The 19862-nt window shown below is 42.1% G+C and overlaps 1 protein-coding gene across 1 annotated transcript; it reads right to left on the bottom strand.

Moving 5' to 3' along the window:
• Nucleotides 1-4269: 4269 nt before the first annotated feature.
• On the bottom strand, nucleotides 4270-19720 carry EOGT (EGF domain specific O-linked N-acetylglucosamine transferase). Its single transcript, XM_027895120.1, has 17 exons — nucleotides 19519-19720; nucleotides 18905-18951; nucleotides 17829-18053; nucleotides 17366-17466; nucleotides 16711-16819; nucleotides 16525-16619; nucleotides 15660-15764; nucleotides 14425-14531; nucleotides 13402-13505; nucleotides 10783-10875; nucleotides 10021-10092; nucleotides 9423-9509; nucleotides 8244-8312; nucleotides 7147-7208; nucleotides 5983-6102; nucleotides 4930-5032; nucleotides 4270-4545 (listed from the first exon to the last, which is right to left on the bottom strand). The coding sequence occupies exons 3-17, from the start codon at nucleotides 18036-18038 to the stop codon at nucleotides 4399-4401; spliced, it is 1584 nt and encodes a 527-aa protein (XP_027750921.1). The 5' UTR covers nucleotides 18039-18053; nucleotides 18905-18951; nucleotides 19519-19720; the 3' UTR covers nucleotides 4270-4398.
• Nucleotides 19721-19862: the final 142 nt, after the last annotated feature.

Genomic DNA, 19862 nt, shown 5'->3' with positions numbered 1-19862 from the left:
GAAATTTTCCCTAATATCCAATCTGAACCTCTTCTGGTGCAACTTGGCGGCCTTTCCTCTCATCCTGTCCCTTGTTCCCTGGGAGCAGAGCCCGACTCCCACCCGGGTCCCCCCTCCTGTCAGGGAGTTGCAGAGCAAGAAGGTCCCCCCCGAGCCTCCTTTCCCCCAGGCTGTACCAGTGATGTCTGGTTTGCTAAGATTTCATCTTTTCCCCATATGTTGTCTTTACTGAGAGCATTTTGTATTTGATGTTCAGCATGCATTATTATTATCAGGACAAACTGGAAAATAACGGATGCATACTGAACTTCCCCTTTTCAAATCACCATTGAACGTCATCTTTTCTTCAGTTTTCAACAAATCCGACACTCAAAGACCTGGCAACCAGAATTAATATTCCTAACACTGCTTTGTTCCCAAGTGATGGGGGAGCTGAGCTCCAGACAATTGATTTGTCACCCACTACTCAAAAGCTTTATAGACTTCATGTACTACATTAATAAACACTTTTCTAAGGGCCCAAACCAGACAGTTAATGTTATATTATACACATTTATATATTATTGTATTTTATTTATATATAAAGGCTATTTTGTATTTATATTTTTATATTATAAAAATACTTCACTTTTCTAAGAGAGGACAACAGCCAATTAAAATATATACCTGTGAATGTGCTGTCAGATCTGCCCAACCGTGGCAACGACCCCTGGCCAGAACAAGGAGAATTCATGAATGAACACCAAAAAAAACAGCTCCTGTGACCATTTCAGGGCCAAAGCTGGAGAGTATTTAATAGCAGTTCATTTATTTCAGACAAAAAGCCCAACCCATGAGAAACGTGTGTTCAGAGAAAGGAAGAGCACAACTTAAGGCAAACGCAGCAAATTGGAACAATTACTCAATGTTGAAATCAAACATTTTACCCTTCTGAGCACATAAAAAGCTCTCAAGGAGCACATTTCCTTCCGTTTATCTGCTTAAAAAAATACAAGATTAAGAAACATTCTAAACCCTGAGTTATCTCATTAATGGTACCGGTAAGATTAACAGCAAAAATTAAATAGTTCTATTATTATTTAATTGCTTTTAAAAATGTATTACTTTAATATTTATAATTGTACTCTTAAGATTAATAATCCTGATTTGCCACCTTCCCATGACAAACCATTTCTCACACTTACCCAACTTCCACAGAACTTCCCAAAGAAAAAACCTGAAATTACATCTTGAAGCCTTCTGAAGTAAAAAGGAAAGACACCATGTGCATCCATAAATTATTTATTTCAAATCCAGCCCCCAATTCACACTGTACATGATACACAGGCAATCCCACCAGTGTTCAGGATTGGCAACATTATGTGAAGTCCCAAAGTGAAATTCATCACGCTCACACCAACGTGCCAGTTAAAAACAGACTCAAAACTTGGGTAAACTGGAGAGAGCAAAACAAACAAACAAAAATCAGAAATAGCAAGGAACAAGATTTCCATAGCCTGTTAGGAAAACACAATCCAGAGCTGCATCCTGCCTAAAGAACAAGTGGCCCAAAAGTCTCATGGATTCCTTCAAATTCCAGCTTCCAGACAGACAGAGATGGCCCAGACTCTCTGGAAGAAAGCCAGATCTTTGCTGTTGTCCAGACTCTCTCAGGATTCATTGGCAAAAATCCCATAAATCCAACCAAACCTCTTCTGCTGCCAAGGTAATTTTGTGACTATTTGTAAAGTTAATCAACAAACCCAGTATTTTCATCTCAGCAATATTAAGCCATAAAGGCTGAATAATACTCTGGCCATCAACTGTTGATGCTCCACTCAAATTTGCTGAAACTGGTGAACGTTGGCAGGATATTTTGCCCTTGGATTGAGTCCCTGCAGCCTCTCCTCCAAATGCATATGTTCAACCATTTGTTTTAGTGAACACTTGAAAGAGCAGCTCCTCATTAGCTGCTTCTGCACAGACTCAGGCACAGACCTGCACTCACACACTGCCTTCAGCAGCATCACCTGCACCGTTACACAGACACAAATACTTTCACAAACCAATCTTCAAATGCCTGGCACCACAGCCATCAGTGCAGGATGGCAGCATTACCTCTAAATGATTCCCAGATGAAGAGATCTGATATGGCTTTGGATCTCAGAACATCAGGCTGTCACAGAGGAGAAAGCAGAGACACGTGACTCCACGCAATTAATAATATTTAAAACATTTGCCTCTAAAACCTGGCAAACTAGGACCAAGCAATTTTTTTTTTTAATTAAAAAGCTTTTTATTAAAAAACTCTCGTGTGCATTTCATAATTAAATGTCTTCTTTATTTTGGCTTGGTTTCATTCAAACTCAAGTATTTAACCAACTTAAGTTTTATACAATTTTTTTTTCCTTTATAAATCCCACAAGGTAAAAAACCCACACAGACACAAATACAGGAAATTGCATTTCTCAAGGGCTTTTTTTTTTTTTTTTTTCCTTTTCCTTATGTCAAAAAGTGCAATTTTGCTTCTATGGTTCTTTAAAGTGAAAGAGTTTTCTCCCTCAGTAAAACAACACACTACAGGAAGAATTGCACCAGATACACAAGATACACGAAGGTCTCAGCTCTATCCAGCCTTCCCTATGCACTGCTTAAGGTCATGGGAGATCTATATGGAAATTGTGCTTACAGTAACTCATCCTGCCCAGCACAGGCAGGTCAGTAAATGCACCTACACTCTGTGAAATTGCCTAAGACTGCTGCAGAAGGGAAGTCAATAACATCTACAATTAGACCAGTGAAATGTTTACATTCACTGCAACCCTCCTGCTTTTCCATGCCAATGTGTGCTCTGCTTAGTGCCACCAGCGCTGCATGGCTGAACTGCAAGTCTAGCACGGGAACACATTCCCCCCAAAAAATCTATAATTTAACATAGAATTCTGTTTTTGATCTCACTGGACTTGATTCCTTCACACATCCTTCTGGCCTCACTTGAGAGAACACAACTAATCTCTTTTTTATCCCCACCAGCACAAACATGTCAGCCCTGGGGGGGATTTCATGAAGAACTTGGCTTTGGCTTTGTATTTCCTTCACTGGAAACAGTGAACTGTGCTACTGGCTTTGGGAAGGTTTTAAGAAGTTTTCTAGATTGACTCTCTAACATTTTGAGGAAACAAGAATATTAACAATTAGGCTTTTAACGACTCCAAGGTTCCTCGTGAATTCCTATCCTTTCAGCTGGACTAAAAGACATTGTACACATCCTTTGTCATGAAAAAATAGAAATCCATTCCCTTTATCATCCTCAAAAAGACTCAAGTTTTATTCCAATGTGCTCAAGTTTTCCAATGCAGCATGCTGGTTTATGTGAAGGAGTTTCACATAAACTCAGCTTACCTGAAGCTTTGAGTATTCACTTAGGAAAAGACTGCCCTGCTCTGAGACAGAAGTCTGACTGAACCCACTGCTCTGACCCTTTATATTTGAGCACTTATAACTAAAGTGACAGGAATCAAAGTTTATATTTAAATGTAAAAACTGTGCTCTCTAACGTGAAAATGTTTCTAAACTTAAAACAGGAGTTGCCAGAGTCTGTTGGCCCTGTATCTACCCCAGAAAACCTTACATGAAATGGATGGACATATTTTTGTATAAAGATGGGCATTTCAGAATTTGGAATGCAAAAATACAGTGCAAAAACCAAGAGAGTCCTGAAAAATAGAGGTATGATGCTAAGGAGTGGTGTGACAAATTAAAGATGGGTCATTTCCCTCGTAGAAGTTTCCACATTTCCCAACAGCACTTTGCTTCCTGCTGTTACAGTGTTTTTATGGAGCATTATGAGGATGGATAAGGAATTGGCTGTGTGGCTGCACTCAGAGTTGTGCTCAATGGCTTGATGTCCAAATGGAGATCAGGGACCTGCTGGAGCGAGCCCAGAGGAGGGACAGGCAGATGATCCCAGGGCTGGAGCCCCTCAGCTCTGGAGACAGGCTGGGAGAGCTGGGGGTGTCCAGCTTGAGGAAGAAAAATCTCTGGAGAGACCTTAGAGCCCCTTCCTATGCCTAAAGGGGCTACAAAAAAGCTGGAGAGGGACTTTGGACAAGGGTATGGAGTGACAAGACAAGGGGGAATGGCTTCAAACTGAAAGAGAGAAGGTTTAGATTAAATGCAAGGAAAAAATTCTTCCCTGTGCGGGTGGGGAGGCCCTGGCACAGGATACCCAGAGAAGCTGTGGATGCCCCATCCCTGGAAGTGTTCAAGGCCAGGTTGGATGAAGCTCTGAGCTGCCTGGTCTAGTGGAAGGTGTCCCTGCCCATGGGAAGTGGTTGGAACTGAGTGATCTTTAAGGTCCCTTCCAACCCAGGCCATTCTGTGATTATTTAACAACAGTATTTCAGTCAGAAGTCTAATTTAGAATTCATCATGTTTTACCCTAAATGGCCACTTGGAATGCTGTGAAACGTGATTTGCAGCCAGAAGCACCAAGTACATAAATTCTTCCACATCAAAGGAGTAGTTTGTAAATTTTGGATGTTCTCCCAGCGTTGGGTGGTGTCCCTAGAAAAACGAGATAAGGAATTTTAGACAGAAAAAAAAAAAAATAAAATTAATGCATCTTGATTCAAAAAAGCAAGAAAAAATATTGAGAATCTGCCATTTTAATTTATTCTTTATGATCCACTGATCTGCTCTGAGGCAAAAGAATCAGCAGAGCAACTGCAGAACAGCAGTGCTATGGATGGCTTGGATTAATGGCAAATTAATTTCACTTCTTCCCTCAGCCATTAACATGAAATAATTTCATTATCGCATCAGGGGAGTTAATCTGGTCTAAAGAATGAAAATCGTATTTCAAATACCAGAACACAGAGAGGTAAAGCAAGATAACCCCAAAATGCTTCAGTCAGAGCACCTCACCCTCCCAGCAGTGACCATCATTACCCGATCCTGAGGGAACACTTTATTCCTTTTCCTCCAGGTGATGTAATGAATCCCTCTCAGCCTTGCCAAATCCAGGTAACAACGTTCATCTTCACAATTATACCTAGGGAAAGGCATAAAAAAGTGTATTTACCTACACGGACTGTACTGAAGTTTACCAGGATGAAACAGGAAAACACTCTGCAAGTTGAAACGTCTGTTGTTCAGTTCTAAGGCACCAAAACCATGGACAAATTCTGCTCAGCTGAAAACAAAAACTGGCCTAGGAGGCAGTTTGAGGCACATCTGCATGTCAGATATGTCCCTGTCCAGCTGCAGCAGCTCTTGGACATGTGAAAAAAAAAAAAAAACCTTTGGGTTTCTGAACTTTATCTGGAGACTGGACAAAGTACTCTCAGGCCAAGACGAGGCTGCCAAACACCAGCTCTGCAGCCTTCCCACAGCAAAATTTCCCAGGGTGGAGAACTCAGTGGTCTTCTGACAAGCATTTTTGTTCAGTTCTGTAGAACTGGAGTGTCTGTTAGTACCCATACTTTGTGACAAAATACGTTTAAAAGGAAGCTACAAGAGCAATTTCAGCAAAACAGAATGACCCAGGGCTGACCTTGGCCAGCATGCTGGTGCTCATGTCCTGAGCAGAAAAAGGATAAAAAAACCTTCAGGGGATCTCTGACACCCTTGGACATGCATCTTATGTAATCAATTCATCTGGGTCACCAAAACATCATCAGATCTCAGACACACCTGCAGGAACTGAGCAGTGAGGCTTTCCCATTGTTTGCCATTTCCCTCAAGCAATTTCTGCATTATATTTATAGCAGGGTATATTAAGAAATCACAAGGTAAATCTGTGTGACATAATTACACTATATTTTATAACGAAGGCTTCCCCTCTTTCGATCCCCAAAAGAAGAGGCTGCCAAAAATGAAGTCTAAACAAGGATGCAAGACAAACATTCATGGTCAAATCCCAGCAAGGGAGGGGCTTCTTTAACACACAGGAACAGACACGAGCAGTTGTGTACAACAGAGGGGAAAGACAGACAGACTTACAGCTCAAAAACAACAGCCCAGTCTGGTAGAAAGAGCAGGTGGGTCAGTCCAGCTCCGTGCATCCCAATGAAGATATCAGAGTTGTGGGTAATTCTCAACTGCTCCGAAAATTCAAGTTCCCTGCAGACAACACAACACAACTGGTCATGTGGCAGGTCCATCCACAGTAATAAGGATCCCACACATGGAGAAAGCACAGAATTAGCTGAAGGGAACACCAAAAGAGAGAACTGATTTTTCAAGGAAGAATACTAAGAATCACAATCGCTGCAGAGAGCAATAACTCAGCATGGAATTCAAAGAAATGCAGATAGGTTTCAAAACTTGGTAAGGACCTCTTTCAAAAATATTTTCTTTCAAGGTAAAGTTTTTGTAAGTTTGGGGTTTTTTGTTTACTTGCCTTTAAAATAAATTGCATCACTTCCTTAAAAAAAAAGAAAACCAAAACAAATTAAAAAAACACCCGAAAACCCAACATAAAAGACTTGAGCTGATTTTGAACTGTATTCAGTGTGATGCTGAAATACACAATTAAACTTCTTCACATTGTCTCTGGTCAGAACACTGATCTCTCACTACTGTTTCAGTTTCCCACTCTTCCTGCATGATCCATGGAAGCACCAGTGAGTGGATGGAGCTGCTGCCATTTGGCACAGGCATGCACTATTTGGGAACTTTTCCTTCCATTTCTTACTGGCACAGTGCCTATTACACCTGGCACCCCAAACTGACCTCAAGTGATGTCTTCAGGGACCATCAGAGCATTAAATAAGGAGAGTTATTTTTCCTTACTAAACTAAGGGTCACATAAAATAAGACACTGACATCATCCATTCACCCACAGTTTCTGTAGAGCATTAGCAAATGTAAAAGGGTGATGGGAACACAGCTGGTTCAGGGAGAAGGGACAAAACAGGAAGAAAAGTGATATCAAAGGTTGTTCATCATGTAGTAATCTCAATCTGAACCTTCTACTCTAGAGATTCATTCCTAAGCAGAGCATCATAGGATGGGAGTGCTTGACCAGCTCACCCACCACTCCCTCAGTAACACTCTTCCTTCCCAGTCCTTGGATTTTGCACAGGTTGGATGTGGGGACAGACACAGTCCTGCCTGCAAACAGCTTTCACAGCACACATCAGATTCTTCCACCAACTTACGTACTTGTATTTGTAGTCCACCACTTTGACCTCCAACGTTGATACTGTTTTCAAAGCATTCACAAGCTGAGGAGGAGAACAAAAAGACAATGATTCGGTGTTCTCCTTCAATTAATTGCTCCTCTGAACTCCTGACCACTTCACACACTTCTCCTCCCCAGCAGGGACTTGGTAACTAGAAGGGTTTTCAGAAATCCATTACTAGGTCAGACTCTTACTGACAAGGCAAGTGAAAACAGGTTAGACCTGGCCTTCAGAACTAAAGGGCTTTTGCAGAGTCTCCAATCCACAGCCAGCAGCAGAGGGAGAAAAGCCAAGCATTTTCTTTTACAGAAGTATGGTAAAAATAAAACTAACTTCTCCCTTTGCCAAGTGCACCTCACCAGAACACACACTACACGCAGCAGCAAGTCATGAACCCAGGGCAGCCCAGCAGATAAAGCACAAATCCTTTGCTCTGCCTGTTCTGTCACCGAGCTCCTGCATCACGCAAACCTCAGTTTCTCCCTGCATTAGGTGGGGATGATAATCCCAATTCATTTTTGTCAGGCACTAACAGCAAGAATGAAAACAGGTATGAAAACATTAAGTACTGTCATTTTTACTACACTGTAAGTCCACTAAGTTGCATGATTCAAAAACATGAATCAGTATGAGAATTCATTGAGTTTTGAGGGCACATACTCAGGTACAATGGCTTATGCATTTCAATCTGCAGACATTACAAAGGGTTTTATTAGACTTCAGCACTGGGGATGCTGTAAGTAAAAGAAGTAATCTGAAAGCGAAGTAATTTAATTTTATCAGAAGCTCTGCAGTGTCTGTTTGCTGAGAGGAAATACTTTTAGTATTACATTTGTAGTGTCCCATTCAATATTTAGAAAGGGCAGCAAGGTCCAGTGTCTGGTGTACAGAAAGGGAGAATGGCTACAAGAAATATTAGAAGAAATTACTATAAGCATTGGACATATTTGTCCAAGATTTGTCAGCAAATAGATGTCTTGGCTCTACCTGGGGAAAAGAAACAATCAATCCAATGAGCAAAACTTAACTTCTATCTAACAAATCTGTTTTAAAAATAAAAATAAAAAAGGACCACACCTCATTCTGGTTTAATATTTTCCTGTAATCTGTGCTGCGTGCAAGTATCGTGACTCGAATTTTCCCATCCTGAGAAGAAAGAAGGAGCAGTGTGTTAGCTGACAGGCAGACCTCACAAAAACAATCCCAGACACTTCCATATTTACTCTTGGCAAATATTTGAGCAACTAAGTATGTTCCTTCCACATGTAATAAACAGATGATGTAACCATCTTAAAATTCACAACGCATTTCCCAACAGATTCGAAGTGTCAAAAACTTTGTGGAAGTCTGATTATTAACCAAGAACAAAATATTTTCTGAAAGGTTTATTTTATTCAGCACAAAAGAGCCTCTGTATTGCACATCATATGGCAGTTTTTGAAAGCAGGAAAGCAGCTTTCAGGATGGCTTGTGCACAAGATCCTTTGGAAAATAATATTTTACTTCTCTAACAGTTCCTCCTTTTGCCTCTTTTAATTAATTGGACTCACAGGGGTAAGCGTTCCAAGTGAAATAAAGAGATTTAACTGCATGACTCCCATTAGTGTCAGCAGGAGAAGCATAACTAAATGCCTGTGCAGAGCTCTGAACGGTGTCCCTCAGCCACAATACACGGGCTACTCTCTGGAAAATCCTCCAGCGAGCCCTGAACTGCTGTGCCCGTCAATGCCACGGGCAAAACCCACCAGTGGGTACCACAGTTCTCTGCCCAGGCCACACAGATGGCGCTGGGTGAGGATGGAAGGACCAGATTCCATTGTTTCCTCCTCTGATCCCAGCCCAGCAGTGCCTCTGAGGATTGATAAAGGGCACTGCTCCAAGGGATCCCTTCTGCTGGACCCAAGGGCAGCACCTTCTCAGACCATGGAACACGTATCTTAACCAGGAAGGACACCAAGGCCTTGGGCACAGAGAATGAACAAAGGGATGAGACCCTTAGAGTATTCTAAAGTTTGTCCCATGGAAAAAAAGACAAAAGGGCAACTTTCACAAATATAAACACAAATGTTTGCTGAAGGCCTTTACAGAACAGGTTGACTTACTGGGAAAAAAACCAAAAAAAATCCCAGGTATCACAGGGAAGGACAAAAAGTGCACAATACACCCTCATTCCCCACTGGCTCCAGTTTCCTAAAGCTGTTTTTCTGTTAGGAGCCATCAGCTCCATATAACAATTGCATTATTCAGTTATCATACCTTGGGTCCTTCTTGTGTAATATTCAACCTGTGTAACACATGCTGAGAAAACGCTCTGAACAGCCCCGTACCGTGACAGCCAGAGATCTGAAATTAAGAAAGCAATTGTTAATACACAAAGTTATTTTGCTCAGAAAACTGCGCTTTGTAATCAGGGGTTTTTTTTGCCATTCTTGTGGAACAAAAGCCCAGTATCATGCACTGCGCTAAACATGTCACTAATTCACTGCAACACAAGTGGCACTTTCATTCAGAAAGAAATATAACTCTCTCCACTGTTGGAGCCTGAATGCATGAGCTAATACCACTGGGAAAGTCTGACTGTGTTCAGGCTCTTGTGCTCTGCAAAAATACCAGAAAGTTCACATTAAAGAAGAACAATATGCACCTCCTGAGCTGTGACAGGGGGGACTGCACACAACCAGCTGAAGAACTTCAGGATCCTTAATCTTTGGGGGAGATCCCTCCATTTGGAGTTGGACCTTCCCTGTGGTACATTCCATGATAACTCAGCTGGATATTGGAGGGATTCATCAGCTCAGATTTCACACTGTCACTCACACATCCAGTGAACAGCAGATGGCTCAGAGGGACTCACCAGTGGAGTGTTATAGAACAGGCCATATCGCATCCGAGGCAGCAGGGAGAACACTGCTTCCTTAAAGCACACCTGCAAAGGACATCACAGGGAGTTACACCCCACTGCCACCTTCCACTGCCCCCTTCACTGGGATCCCTGCTTCTAACGAGCCACCAAGAGCAACCCCACTTCCCTGACTGCAAATGGACAGAACAAAAAGGATCCTGATCTCAGAAGAGCTCTCACTTGGGATGCTACAGGTGAAAATGTGGGGAGAGGTGAAAAAACCCTCTCTAAAACAGAACAAACATGAACTAAATAGAAGAAAGCCAGCTAATGAGTTTAAGACTGGATTTAAGAGACTAAAATGAGCTCTGAATGAATGGTAACATTTTGTGGTGTAAAATATTTTTAATGATAAGCAGCAGGTATGCCAGAAGTTACAGGGGAAAAGAAACACCTCAGGAGGAATCAGGAGACTTAGAAAGACAGAACCCTAAACTTCAGCAATGGGTCCTGCAGAAGGAAAACACATATATGAATAGCACCTCTCAGGACACAAAACTTAGGTCCATCTACATAAAGGATAGACACACCACAGAATTAGGTTACAGCTCTGACTCTTGTTTCTAAGGTAAAATACTCATATTACACAAATTAAACATGCATGGGAGGTATTAATGCTTTCCTCTGAAACACCCATAACCACAAGCAGCTTGAGAAGTTGTCCCATGTGCCCCCTAGTGACTATGAATTCAACCAAAATATGAAATTCCATACCCTTTTAGAGTCAAAGGTTTTCAAGTGTATTATTTCGTAGTCAGTAAATGCCTTCCAGGTCTCACTGAACAGGTCACCGTAGCCATACGAGCTCTAGGAGGAAAGCAAAAAACACCAGGGCATAATGATTACATAAATGCATATTAGAACCTCTCTTCATGATTCAAGTTCTGTATATATGGATTTTAATACACAGTTAATGTGTACAACACCATCACGGTAACCAAAACAACCTAGCATAGAACACAGACATTACACAACACCAAATTCTCTCTTTACAGAGACAGGTAACTCAAATTACCTGTCAGGTAGTTAATTTTTAATAAAAACTTCTATAAATCAGCAGTCAAGATGAGCTCTTCAGTAACAGATTAAAATTTCTGAGTCAGGAGAGAGAAGCGCTAACTACTTTTCCCAGAGACAACAGAACACGAGTTAAATTTGAAGTAACAGAAACACAGGGGTGGTAGAGGGTGCAAACCTCAATTCCTGAGACTAAAAAACCACCTGGGAATTCAAGTGCAGCAGTAAAGTTTGAGGTAAAAAGTCACAACAAGCTTGCTTTGCATTTGCCTCTCTTTTGGAATTGTCACTTGCATATTGCACAGGTATCACAAACCGAAGGCAACAAACTGATCTGATGGGAGAAACAGCTAAGGAGTTTCTATACAGGGCAGTAAAAAACTTCTCCCTTTGCAGCAACACTCTGTGGAACCTTTGTAGAGTCATCTACTCCCTACAACATCAGCCTGTCCCCAGAGGGCTCTTGCCTTCCAATCTCTCAGATTTCCTGCACATCCCAGGGCTGAGTCACCACCTCTTGCTCTCTGAACGCAATTAAATGTGCCCTCAGTAGCCCTGGTGCAGATTCCTCACTTAAAGTTTCCTTTCAACTCTGGGGCTGGTTCAGACTGCTGGCAAAGTTATGTGGGAATATTCTCGACCAGAAATTTGAAAATAAGACTACAAATGATCACAGAAAAGAACATATAACCAGTGAGATGTAAAAATCTAAAGGGCACTGGATTCTCTTCAGTTGAAGAGGCACTTCCTTCCCCGTCCTCTGCCATCAGGTTTTAATGGATTTTACAATCCTAACTACTTTCTGGCCATGTGTATTACAAGAACTGCTCTTCCAGGCTAAAAGTAGAGAACCGATCAAAGTAGCACTTTCCAACCCTCTCTGCTCTCCTTAAAAGTGCTTCATAAACATTTCTGCCCTGCATTTGCAGAGACAGTCTCCAAACCAGCACCCAGTGCAATCTCTCCTCATTTTCTGCTTTGTTTAACCTACATCTAAGGGCATTGCTCTTTCATAAGAACAGTAGCTAGGAAGTATGGCCAAAACTAATTGCATCAAGTTAAAAAAAGCAAAAAAGAGAATGAATAATAAGCTCAAGTCCACCTTTTGATCAGCACAGACAGCTGACTGGTGCCATCACCTGGCTGTACACAGCAATGAACTCGAGCAGCCTGAGCAGGTAAAGCTCATTTAAAATGATAGTCCTGTGACAGCACTTTGAATGGTACATTTGAAAGAGTTATTCGATTCAACAACGCGATACAAGACAAAGAGTTGCTTTTCAAAGTAATTTACAATGCTGTCTGACATCTGATCTTTTCAAAAAGCCATAAAATCTGGATTAACAGGTCCCTCTGTAACATCTAGAGAGCTCACTTATCTAGCAGATGGCATTTTATCTTTAAAAATGTAACAGAACTAGAAAAAAGGGTCTGTTCTAGTCAAAGAGGTTTCTCATTAAATAGCAAGCAGTCCTCTGTTGAATTTTAGTTGTCCGAGCAGTAAATAGAAAGAAAACACAGTATTTCATGAGCACAAAACAGACATGAGACAAAACCATAGTCAAGAACTGTGTTATTTCTGGACCTGATTATACACATTATCTGGCATATTACAAATTCCTCACTTGTTCAATATTTAGTTTAAGACTCTCCTACACCACTTAAACACTGGGCAGCAAAACTAATATTACTCTTAAATACAGTCATGGTTTCAACTCAGCAGTACAACAGAAGCAGCCCCACTTAAAATCTTGTTTTATATGTCATCAAGGTATTCTGAGAGATGATGGAGAGAAGTAACTGCAAGCAGGCTACTTAAAGAAATTAAATAATAGACCCTGTTTTGATGCATATACAAGGTTTTAATCTAGTTGTTTTCTTTATTACAGGCTGCACATTACTGATTTAGAGAAATGCAAGACTTCACTCTTTTTAAATATAAAAGAAACAGTTGAGTAAATCTACTTCAATATTCTGAGAGAAAAAAAACCTACAGAAAACAGCATGAAATGTTCAAATGCTACAAATCAGAAATAGTGATCATATTATTTTTGAGGTCACACCAAAAAAAAACCCATAACTACGTACTAGCAAAAGCTGAGCTACAGAGTAGTGTTCAAACAGCACATGGTTCATTAGAGAAAATCTGTTCCCCAGCTCTTGTTCATGCACCTATGTTAAAAGGGTCCAAAAATTTATCAGTTCCACATGGTTAAGCCCACAGGAAAGCCAGGGATTGGCTACTAAAGCCTTCATTGTTTCTCCAAAGCAGAAATACAGCTCATTACAAAGATGTTAGAAGCACAGCAGACTTACAGTGTCCCACATGACTATGTTGACATCGGTACTGAAGGAGTTATTGACGTGCTGGGTAATGTAAAGATTGACAAAATCACAGAAGTGATGGTACATATTGACACCTGAGAAAGACAGAATTGTTAGCAAAGCACGGCATCACTCGTTCCACCTTTATTGGGTCATGCATTTTTCCCTAGCAGTATCCTGTATTTTATGCGAGTTTTCCCCTAATTCTGACTGAATGCTTCTAATATACCCTAAAAAAACCAAACTTTTAAAGGGAAGGAATCACAGTAAAAAACCTGAAGTAAAACACGTTTTTATAAAGTACAGAAAAGTCAGAAGAGTGGCCAAAAGAAAGCATCAGAAACAGATGAGTTTCATGTGCTATTTCTCATTACAATCTGCAGCTGCTTTCTGAAGGATATGAAAGGAACTCCTGCTTTTAACACAAGCCAGTCTGACACACAGGAAACATGAAAGCTGGCCCTGGGCACTGATCTTGGTTCTGCTTTAGTGGGGCTGAGGAAGCTCTGCCTGCAGAGCTGCAAGACAGAACCTGCACTTGCACACAAGCCAAAGCCCAACTAATTCCTCGGGTTCTCTCTCAGAGCATTCTTGTTCATTCTTGGTTTCTTAAGCTTAATACCCTGGTGCACAAAAAACTACCATGAAACAAAGGAGGCAACGCAGTCCAGCTCCTTACAACAGCTCTGCTTAAAAGGGAAGGCACTGGCACGGGAGGAGGATGAATTCAGGTTACAGTTGCCATGTGTCACAGGGACAGAACACAGCAGACAATCATCCTGTTCAAAGGATTTACTAAGATTTTCAAATTTAAGTTTCCAAGTCCATCACTGGAACTAAGAGGGTGGTAAGAAAGGAAGGAAAAATCACATCATTTTTCAGAAAATAAAAATGTATTACAAGTGCACTTAACCATCACAAAGGCATAATGTAGATGGGCAAGTTGAATATGGGCTTTTTTTACTGCAGTACTGCAGGACAAAAAAAAAAAAAAAAACTAAAGATACCAATTACCTGCATCCAATTTCATGAAGTACGTTGGCTTTTCAATAACAATGTCACACTTTTCATCTTCTAGAGGCCTGAAGTCTAATGCAGTAAATGTCTGAAGTTCTGCAAACCTAGAAAGATTCAATCACACAGAACACGCTTTGACATTAACACACTTAAACAAATGTAGTTCATATGCCTAAGGTTTAGTAACTGTCCATCCAGTCCATTTGATTTAACAGGACTGCTGAAAACTGATAGAGTCTGACAATTAAAATGATTTGAAATTATAATGGAGGGTTCCTCAGTTTATGAGCTTCTAGAGGTTAAACACTGCCTTTGATCTCAGGAGTGAACAGCACCTTTGATCTACAAATCAAGGCAGAGAGATGTAACAAAGAGCCTTAGAGCCTGGGTCTGTGGGTCCATCCAACTTGATCTGCATTGACAAAGACACTCAAGCAAAATCTCCATGCTTTGCTCAGAATAATGAATGCAGATGTAGTATTTATTATTCCTGGATCTAAACAAGGATGAGCAGTTGCAATGACAATAGCAGGTAGAGAAGAAAAGTCCTTTCCTGCTCTGCAGCTGTTCTTGACTGAAATTAACCATCAGTGCAAAATGAGGGGGCAAAAAAATCCAAACATGAGAAAAGCATAAAATAAATTATAATATGGACCTTAACGGCGCCAATCCCTTCATCTCTCATCAATTAACTGGCAATGCAGCTTTGAAGTGCTAACATGCAAACTGTGATACTCTGCACTTCCTACTCAGCCTCAGTGTGTTGCCCATCTCACATTCCAAGCACAAGGCTCTCTGGGAACACTGTGTGAACACATCCAGATCAGGAGTTGCACTGGCCCCATCATCACCAGGGCCTGTGTGAACTAACACACAGGTGCCAATTTCAAGGCATTTCACAACACAACAATTATCTCCTCCTACAGGCAGGCTAGGCTTGGAGCCAGCATCTTGCCCAGAAAATACCTGAAAGTTAAAACTTCCACTTACAAGGCATTTTCAGATCTTTTGCTGCTGAAAATTAGGCAGGACGCAGTCACCCACAGCACAGCTCAGACGTTCTGCACAGACACAATTACCAGAGGCATCTAACACGAACTCTCAAACCCTAAAAGGAGCAACTCCTTCCTCAGTATGAAATGCCCTACACACAGCTGCTAATGCCAATGCCAAAAATCAAAAATAATTAATGAGTGAACTTGGAAGCAGAATCCTTGACAAGAGCTTCTTACCAAGACTGCAGAGGGCTCTTGCGCTGACCTTCAGCCAAAAACGCTTTCACATCGAGGGTGCAATGACCTCCAATTTCTCCCTTCTGCAAAAAGTCTTCTTTGAATCTAATACAAATTAGGAAAGGTCTATCAGCTTTGGTGCATCAGGGCTAACCAGAGCCCTGCAATCTCAATCACCTACTCAAGGCAGTGCTAGTTAGTCTCACTTCAGCAAGGCACTTCACACATATTTAAAACCTGAGTATTTGCTTCAGCTTAAATAAAGCATTTCCCACAATTCCCAAATAAAGATATTGGTGTCCTTGAAGTTCTAAACAATGGAGAAAACAGCACTAACCCACCCAGATTGTTATTGGGAATCATTTTCACATGGCCAAATGAGTCATTTAATTAGATTTTGCTACATGATTACTCACAGGAGTGTCTTTAGTTGGAGTTTTTGTTTGTTTTTAACAATTTCTCACTGAAATTCACCTCAGATTTCACAACCCAGCCTGTTATGCAAGGATTTTATGCAACATATGAAGAGTGAGGTGCAAGAACAAATGTCATGAAAAAAAACTAAAAGCACTGTCTAAACTAGATTTCAGGACAGGCTGAGAAGAGACAAAACCCATTCTGAAGGGTATTAAGTCATGAACCACCTCCTTTGCAGTCGTGTGCCCCAAGACACTGACTCCAGAAATTAGACAGGAGGTGATGCCAGCATCAGCAGACAGCAGTGCAGAGGTGTAACCCTCAACAAGGCTTCATCAGCAAGTCTCTGAGCAGCAGAAAAGCCCATGGCAAAAAGCACACCAGCTTTGTTAAGCAAATTCTCAAATCCTTTTCCCTGTTCTCACTACAACACAAGCAAACCAGACACCTGTCGTGGTTTCTCTTCACAGTCCTTAAATCAATGTACAAGTTTGTTGCTCTGCAATGCTGAAGGAACTGGGAACAGGTCAGAGACGAATCCCCCTGTTAAGAAAAGAACAAGCAGAACACTGTCAATAACAAAAATTACGTCTAAAAACAAGTGCAAAGGATCACATCTGCCAGAAACACCTACTGTTGCTGCAGGCTTACAGTGGGTCTTCATTTCATTGAGCCTCTCTCGAACGTAACCAAAATCTGCTTGTTTCCAGAATATCTGCTGGGCTGTCTCAATGTCACTTGCCCTGATGTGTGAAGGACAGAGGGGAAAAAAATCAAGGCCTATTACTCAATTCTAGTAATAACTTTAACAGATAACATTTTTTTTTCCACTGAAAGTGGGAAAGAACCAGCCAGTTACTTTATTGGCATTTAAGATACAAAACAGGAAGCACTTATCAGCTCCATGTAAATGAAAACATCAATGACAATTTAAAGCTATTCTCCCGTAAAAGGCTACGATTTTTTTTTTAACATTTTTTTTCCCTCTGTTTTTAAAGCTAAGAAAGGAAATACACAGTTATTTTAGGAATCTGAAATCAAGGCTAAATCAGAATAACGAAAACATTCTGGCAGGAAGCATTTCCAACACTATTTTCTTCCTTAAAAAGTTAAATTTTTTTAAATCATGTTGAAAGGCATGTTATGTATAAATACACACAAGTCTCCACAAAGAATCATCCTTTAAATTCTAAGTATCACAATAACGTTGACTTCACAGCTAATATCAAAGTGAGCACTACACTCTTTTTTTACCATAACGGACAGTATATTTTTAAAATTAGACTTACCATCCAGTTTCAACATAATCACATACTGGGTAACTGAACCTGTTATCTGATCTGCAAGATTTCTCATAACCCCAGCAGGATTTTAGTTTCTTCAAGTGTTTCTGTAACAAAAGAGTAAGTGAATTGGTTTTGCAACAGCGAAATGGGAAATGACTTAAGTTAGTTGTTAGGTTTTAAACGACCTCTTGCTCATAAATCTCGCATAAAAGGCTTTTGGTCTGGCGTGATTCCAAACAGTTTCAGAGAGAACACCCAGATTCTTCATCCACAGCAGAGGCTCCAAAGAGGACACACATCTACAGCAACTTTATTCTTGCCTACAACGTGTCTGTTCTAGGCCAAATCCTTTTCCTGACTGATTGGACAGGAGACCAATTAATCACCATCTTTAACTGCTGTGACTCTGAGAACAAACCACCTCAGTACAACATTTAAACAAACAATCAAACAAAAGTAAACTTACTTTATATGGGCAGAGAGCATCCTGCTTACAGATGTCAGCAACATGCTGGTTACTGTGCAGAAAGTAGGGAATATGCTCATCTGGCAAGTTGATAGCTTTGTAGCTGTACAACGGCTCCCCCGGAATGGTTGTGAATTCAGTAAGATTTTCAGCTCGGGAATTAGCCAGAATTTCTTGCAGTAGCAATGCAAACACGAGCAACATAAACATGGCAACCTGTGAGTTCTGTATTTATTAAAAAAAAAAAAAAAAGACACAAAAAAAGACAACTTTATCTGCAGTATTTCAAGCATACGAGACAAAATTCAGTCAAAAGTATTCGTACTTGCATTTCTGGAGTGGCTTCTTTTTCCTGTGAAGAGCAAACTTTCACTGAGAGGCCAGACTGCACAACCTCAGGATTATCTTTGAATCATTAGTCATTGAGGGTTATTACGCACTACCAACTCCCAGTCAAACTAAAAGGGGTGTGTTTACTTTAGCTAATTCCCCAAGGGATCCTGAGAGTTCAGCGTGGAAACTAAGTATAGAGCATGTAATATCCAGTCAGAAGGGAGAAAAAATGTTGAAGTACTAGGGGGAAGGGTGAGAAAATAAGGATTTTTGTTTTAAAGTAAGTATAAAAATATTTCTCCACTTTGAACCAATCATTAGGTGAAAAAAAAACTATGGAGCCACAAATAAATGGTCACAGATAGGGCTGTTACAGGATGCCTGGCTTTAGTGCTTAACATCATGGTAAAGAAACTTGACTGCTGAGTTATGTACTTTACATATAAAAGTTATAGATGTTATTATATATAAATATATAAAGACTATATATATATATTTATGCACACATACTTCAACTACAGGCCCACACATATCTGTATACTCTAAAGCTGACTGCATACCTTCCTGGTAATACAACCTTCTCATCAAACACCCCTGCTTTGAACTATTAAACTTCCTGGGGTAAAAAAATGCATGGCCTGTATCTAAACCCCACCTTTTTTGGCATTATAATTTGCCAAAATTTGCATGCTTGCTTTCAACCGAAGCCTTTAGCAAAATTCCTACGATACAAGTAGTTTTACCTGTTTGGTGTGAGGAGAACCGCTTCAGATTTCCCAAGTGCAGAAACCTAATGCGAGGGGGAGGAAGGTGGAGTTAGGTGTGACCTGTAAAAGGAGTTTTCCTCGGGACACTTGTCCTGCTCTTTGAGACATTCCCAGCAATGAGAGCAGCCTTCCACAGCCCGGGAACGCTGCTGGTCCGCCGGGTGGCTGCGAGAAAGCATTTCCCTTTCCCTGCGGGGCGGGAGGGGAGGTCTCGGGAGGATCACACCGTGCCCATCCCAGCTCACACCCAACAGTACCCTGCGGTGTCCCCGGGACTGAGCGGCCCCTGGGTGCCGGCTGAGGGTCTGTCACTTCGGGAAGGCGCCCAACAGTGCCGGGCCGTGCTGGTGCCACGGTGGACCCAGGACCGGACCCAGGACCAGACCCAGCCTCCGGCCCGGCTGGACCCGGGTCTGACCCACGCTGCTCATGCCCCTGCTGGACCCGGTGCCTCGCCCACAGCGAGCCCCGTCCCGTCCCGTCCCGTCCCATCCGATCCCATCGCACCGCGTGTCGCCGCACCGAGCCCACACCACATCCCACCCCATCCCCGCACCGAGCCCACACCACATCCCACCCCATCCCCGCACCTCAGCCCCGCCGGCCCCGCGCAGTCCCGCGGCCCATGGGACCGGCCGCTCCTCCCGTTCCGTGCTCGCCGATGGCCTCAATCCTCATGTCCGGGGGGGAGCGCCCGGCCCGGCCCGGCCCTGCGGGGGCAGCGCCCGTGTGCGAGGGCTGCGCTCCCCGCGGGTGTGAGGGAGGGGTGGGCAGGGAGGGCCGGGCGGCACCGCCGCCCCCGCCCCGAGAGCAGCCGCGGCCGGAGCGCTGCGGCCGCCGGGACCGCCCCGCCCGGGGGTGGCGGGAGCCGGGGAAGGAGGGAGGGAGGGAGGGGAGGAGGGACCGAAGGAGGAGCCGGGCCCGGCTCCTGGGA

The sequence above is a fragment of the Empidonax traillii genome, unplaced genomic scaffold (genome assembly GCF_003031625.1).
Source record: "Empidonax traillii isolate 1590-97213 ecotype Southwest subspecies unplaced genomic scaffold, ASM303162v1 scaffold450:size721730, whole genome shotgun sequence".
NCBI lineage: Eukaryota > Metazoa > Chordata > Aves > Passeriformes > Tyrannidae > Empidonax > Empidonax traillii.
This window is presented reverse-complemented; position numbering and strand designations above follow the sequence as displayed.